The 4,769-nt window shown below is 40.6% G+C and overlaps 1 protein-coding gene across 1 annotated transcript; it reads right to left on the minus strand.

Moving 5' to 3' along the window:
• Positions 1 to 982: 982 nt before the first annotated feature.
• LOC142438292 (olfactory receptor 6N2-like) lies at positions 983 to 1,918 on the minus strand. The gene is made up of 2 exons (XM_075540777.1): positions 1,700 to 1,918; positions 983 to 1,618 (listed from the first exon to the last, which is right to left on the minus strand). Exons 1-2 carry the CDS (start codon positions 1,916 to 1,918, stop codon positions 983 to 985), a joined length of 855 nt encoding a protein of 284 aa, XP_075396892.1.
• Positions 1,919 to 4,769: the final 2,851 nt, after the last annotated feature.

The following is a 4,769-nucleotide window of genomic DNA, read 5'->3' on the forward strand; positions in this document are numbered from 1 at the left end:
AAGCTCATATGTTCAGATGTGGTCTGATTCCTGAGTTTACCTGGAATGTAAAAAAACTGCAATTAATAGGTATAGTACTGAGGATGAAGATATAAGAGTACCAGATCCTCTTTCATTTTAAAAATACTGACTTTTTTTAAAGTTACATAAGTGTATATTGAGTGAAACTCTGCATCATTGATTTTGGAATGACATCTTAATTCTCAGCCATGAAGATTTAATGAGAAGCTGTATACAAAATATTCAACTCTACAGTGGTATGTCTTTGTGAGATCAGGTAATTCTTCTGTGAAGTATTGAGTCTAGTCTTACTTCTATAAATGAAAATATAAAGATCAGAATGGCAAGACTCCCCAGGCAGAAAGTTTGTCCAACGCATCCATGTAAAATAGTAGGCCAGATTCACTATAGATACGCAGTAAAAAGAGTCAATATATGGGAAAGATAGGCCAACAATGGAAGACAATGACTCAATGTAATGACATTTCCATCTACTTCTGCAGATTGGTACTCTTGGATGTAGCAGCAGAGTGTGGAACACAAGTATTAGGCTTTTTGCTTCGCAACTTATAGTCAAGTGATGTAGTGGAAAGAACTCAGGTTAGAAGTCTGAAAACTGTGATATTATTCTACTTCCAACCAGCTTCCAATTTGTCATGCAACCTTAGTTAAGTCATTTCCTTGCTCCTGACTTCAAAAGTATCTGAGACAGAGGGGTTTTGACCGAAGGACTTCATACATTTCCTCATCCACCCGTAACTCAAAAATTAAATTCAATGCTCTCCTGATAGCATTAACTTGGATACAGAGGGAATTTTCTCAAATGACTCCTAAGCAATTATTTGTTTTTCTAATGTGAGAATTGAACCTAGTCTAATTATGTCTTCAGTATAGCTCATCTCCTTACATATTTCTCACCAATGAACACATTTTTCCAGTTACTAAGTGGATGATTATGACCCTAGAGAACTTCAAGATCCCTTTAACACACAACCCTAATCTTCTGAGTGACTCTCTTCATAGCCTCCTTCACCTCTTTGTTACGAAGGGTATAAATTATAGGGTTGAAGAAAGGGGTAAAAAGAGCATAGACTAAAGCAATAAGCTTGTCTTTGCCATCAGCTCGGATCTCTGGGGGTCCAACATAGACAATGAAGGCAGAGCCAAAGAAGAGCGTCACTACAGTCATGTGAGAGGAGCAGGTAGAGAAGGCCTTGGCACGACTTGCTGCTGAGGGCAACTTCAAAACAGCTCTCAGGATCCCACCATAGAGCCCCAAAATGATTAAAAGGTCACAGATATTGATCGCTCCAATCACTGTCTTATGGACTTGAGTATGCCAACTTGTGTCCACACATGCCAATCGCATTAGAGGTGCCAGATCACAAAAGTAATGGGCCACCTCTTTCCAGCAGAAGGGAAGAGTGGCTGTGAGGCTGGCTGGTACAAGTGCTGCTGAGAAGCCAGCCACCCAGGATGCCACTGCCAGCCATAGTTGGACCTGTCTGCTCATCAGTGCATGGTAATGGAGTGGGCGACAAATGGCAAGGTAGCGGTCCCAGGCCATCACCCCTAGCAGGTAGCACTCAGTTATGCCCAAGGAAAGGAAGACATACAGCTGAATGAAGCACACCACAGATGAGATGGGTAATTTGCCATGGAGCAGGGTATGCAACAGTGTGGGTACCGTGGTGCTGACATACCAGATCTCCAAGAAGGAGAGGACACTGATGAAGAAGTACATGGGTGTGGACAGCCCAGAATCTGCTTTCACCAGGACAATGATGAACAGGTTCCCTGCCAGGGTAAGGACATAGATGCATAGGGCCCCCATGACGGCAAGAGGTCGCATATTTCCAGTGACAGTGAAACCAGCAAGGATGAAATTATGGATCCCTGTGTCATTGGCATGATCCATCATTCCTAGGAACTGCAGGTGAAAACAGACGATGAAGTACTTCAGGCTTCTTTCTCACTTGGGAACTGTAATAAGAGTAAAAGTATAGAACATATGAACTTGGATAGCCTTACACATTCCTTCATTATCAAGGGATGCTCTAAGAGAACCCACAAGTGCCTTGGTTTAGCGAACATACATTGATTTCATCACAGTTTAACCAAACTCAATGTCATCAAGTTGATTCTTATTCAGGACACATTACAGAGTAGGGTGCAAATGCTCCTGAGGGTTTTGGTGTCTGCAACTCTTTTCAGATGTAGAAAGCATCATCTTTCCCCTGAGGAGCTGCTGGGGCTTCTAATTGCTGACCTCCAAGTTAGCAGCCCTCTGCATAACCACGACCCACCAGGGCTCCTCCACACAGTTTCAGAAGCTGGAAATCCAAGCTCATGGTGCCAGCTCTAAGGACAAATTTTGTTTCTCTACGAGTTCTGGTAAATGTTCCTCATTTCTCTGAACTTCTGTTTATGAGATATTTGGTTTTTGTACTTTGGCATCTTTCTTTCCCCAGGCATTTACTCTTTTATATATCTAAGTATTTGTTTTATATTTCTTATACATTTACTCAAGACAGACCCACAGCAATCCTGTTTCATTACCATGACTAAAACACTCAATTCCCAAATCGGATTATAGGCACAAGCACACATCTTTTGGAACTCATGCTACAAACCATCCATTTCTATTCTTTTTTTCCAAATGCATGTCCTACCAAATCAAATACACACTGATTCTCTCACATCATTGTAACGATCTTAAATCAGCGACAAATCTAGCATCTCACCATATGAATTATCTAAATCAAATATGGGTTCTGAGTCAAAAATTACTTTTAATTTGTAAGCCTGTGGAACTGAGACTACAAGTTGTCTGTTCCCAAAACACAATGGTAGGAAGAAATGAGTTACATATTTTTTTCATTCAAATGGGAAAAAATGGAGGAAAAGAAGAGATCATGGAAATTAAATTCAATACCTGACAGAACACATTACATTAACTCTTGAGGTATGAAAATTATCATCTGTTCTCTGACACTGATAGTCTAATTATATATGAATTTGATGGTACCTGTGTGAAGGTAGAGTCCCAACATAAAATAGACACATAGCTCGATGATTTCACCTAGCGAGCATGACCTTTTGCTCCAAGTCACACTGAGCAATCCTCTAGTGCCCCTCTTCCTTTCCTGCTTGCTTGGATTGAATGCCTAGCTCTGGGATCAGAGCCTGCTGTTAAGAAATTTGCAGTGGATTCCAAGTTTTTTTGGTGTGTGAATCAACACTTTTCTTACCATAGAAACATGACACCAGGTTCACAGGCCTGCTATGAAGTAGGAGAGACAGAAAAATTCCCACATTCACATATCCTTCACACCCTGATGAAATACTTTAAAGTACTCCTCCTATACCCAATGATCAGCTGCACTGAGCTGAAGAGAGAAATATACTTTCTAAGCATTTACCCTGAGGTACCTTCAGTTAAGATCCTTGGCGTTCCTGGATGTTCTCAGTTCGATTTGAAGGAAGAGCAGATGGGAGGAGACAACGTGGGCACTCTAGCCACAGGCCTATAATATTCCAAAGGGTCAGATGAGAAGTGATCAGGTAAAATATGAGCATGCTAAGAAAAGTGTTCCCAGAAAAGACATGCACAAAAGTCTCAAAGATAAAATTAGTGAGATCAGACCCTAATAATATTGTTCTAGAATTCATGTAATAAAAAAAATCATTCTCAGCAGGGATAGACTTTGATAACATTTGTCTGCCACTAACTGTTAATCAACAATGAATTAGTCCAGCGCTACCCTCTACCCAACACACCTATTCTCTGAAAGAAGATATTTAAATATATTTTACATCCTCGTTACAACCTTCATATTTTATGCTACTCTCAAACAAACAAACTATATTTATCCAGGGGGTTTGAGAGTGACTGCTGAATGTTAGTGCCCCAAGAGTTTCTCTCCCCTATTCTAATAGGCCTCACTCAGGGAGGACCAAGCCTTCTTCCAATTCTCTTCTTCATCTACTCTCAGTTCCACAGCACCTTCCAGGCTCTTCACCTGAATATTTTGATGATATGAATACTTGTGTCTTTCACTTTGAATCGTTTCTACTCCTATAACACTTCCCCATTTATACACATACTGCTGAAAATGCTGCTATGGTCTCCTGACTTATCTATTCCCCGAGGCTGCCATGTGTGACTGGCTCTCTGTAGGGCATCCTCTAGGGCATGCAGTTAAACACAGGAAGTGAAGAAGATCATCCCTATTTCTCAAATGGTTTGCTCAACTTTGCAACCCCTATTAATAGGCTCTGGAATCTAGTTCAAGAGATGTTGCTCCCTCTGGATAAATAGAATTTTCTAAGTCCCACATATCTTTTCATGGTAAAAGAAGTTCCATTTCACATGCCCATGGGTATCCACGAAATCTCAAAATTTAAGCACACTAGAATTCAAACATGTCTTCCTTAAATGATCCATTTAAAGAAAGCATTCTTACTCACGTGCTCTCTCTGATCACAACTCTACTCATGAGCATAGGAGCATAGTCAACCAGCACATCTCCTTATCCGTTGCTTTGGACATCATCTCTTACTTCACCATGCTTACAACCATTTACCTACTGATTCATTTATGGAATGAATCTCTTTCTTAGATCTTCTGAGTAGATTCTAAACGCCCGCCTTTACATTCCCATGCATGTGGTCCATCAGTCTAAGATTCCAAAACCATTACTTACAACATTACCCCCATTTTTTCTCCCCAGGGTATTCCCGTGATGCTTAAATTCTTTTTCATGACA

This window comes from Tenrec ecaudatus, chromosome 1 (genome assembly GCF_050624435.1).
Source record: "Tenrec ecaudatus isolate mTenEca1 chromosome 1, mTenEca1.hap1, whole genome shotgun sequence".
Lineage (NCBI taxonomy): Eukaryota > Metazoa > Chordata > Mammalia > Afrosoricida > Tenrecidae > Tenrec > Tenrec ecaudatus.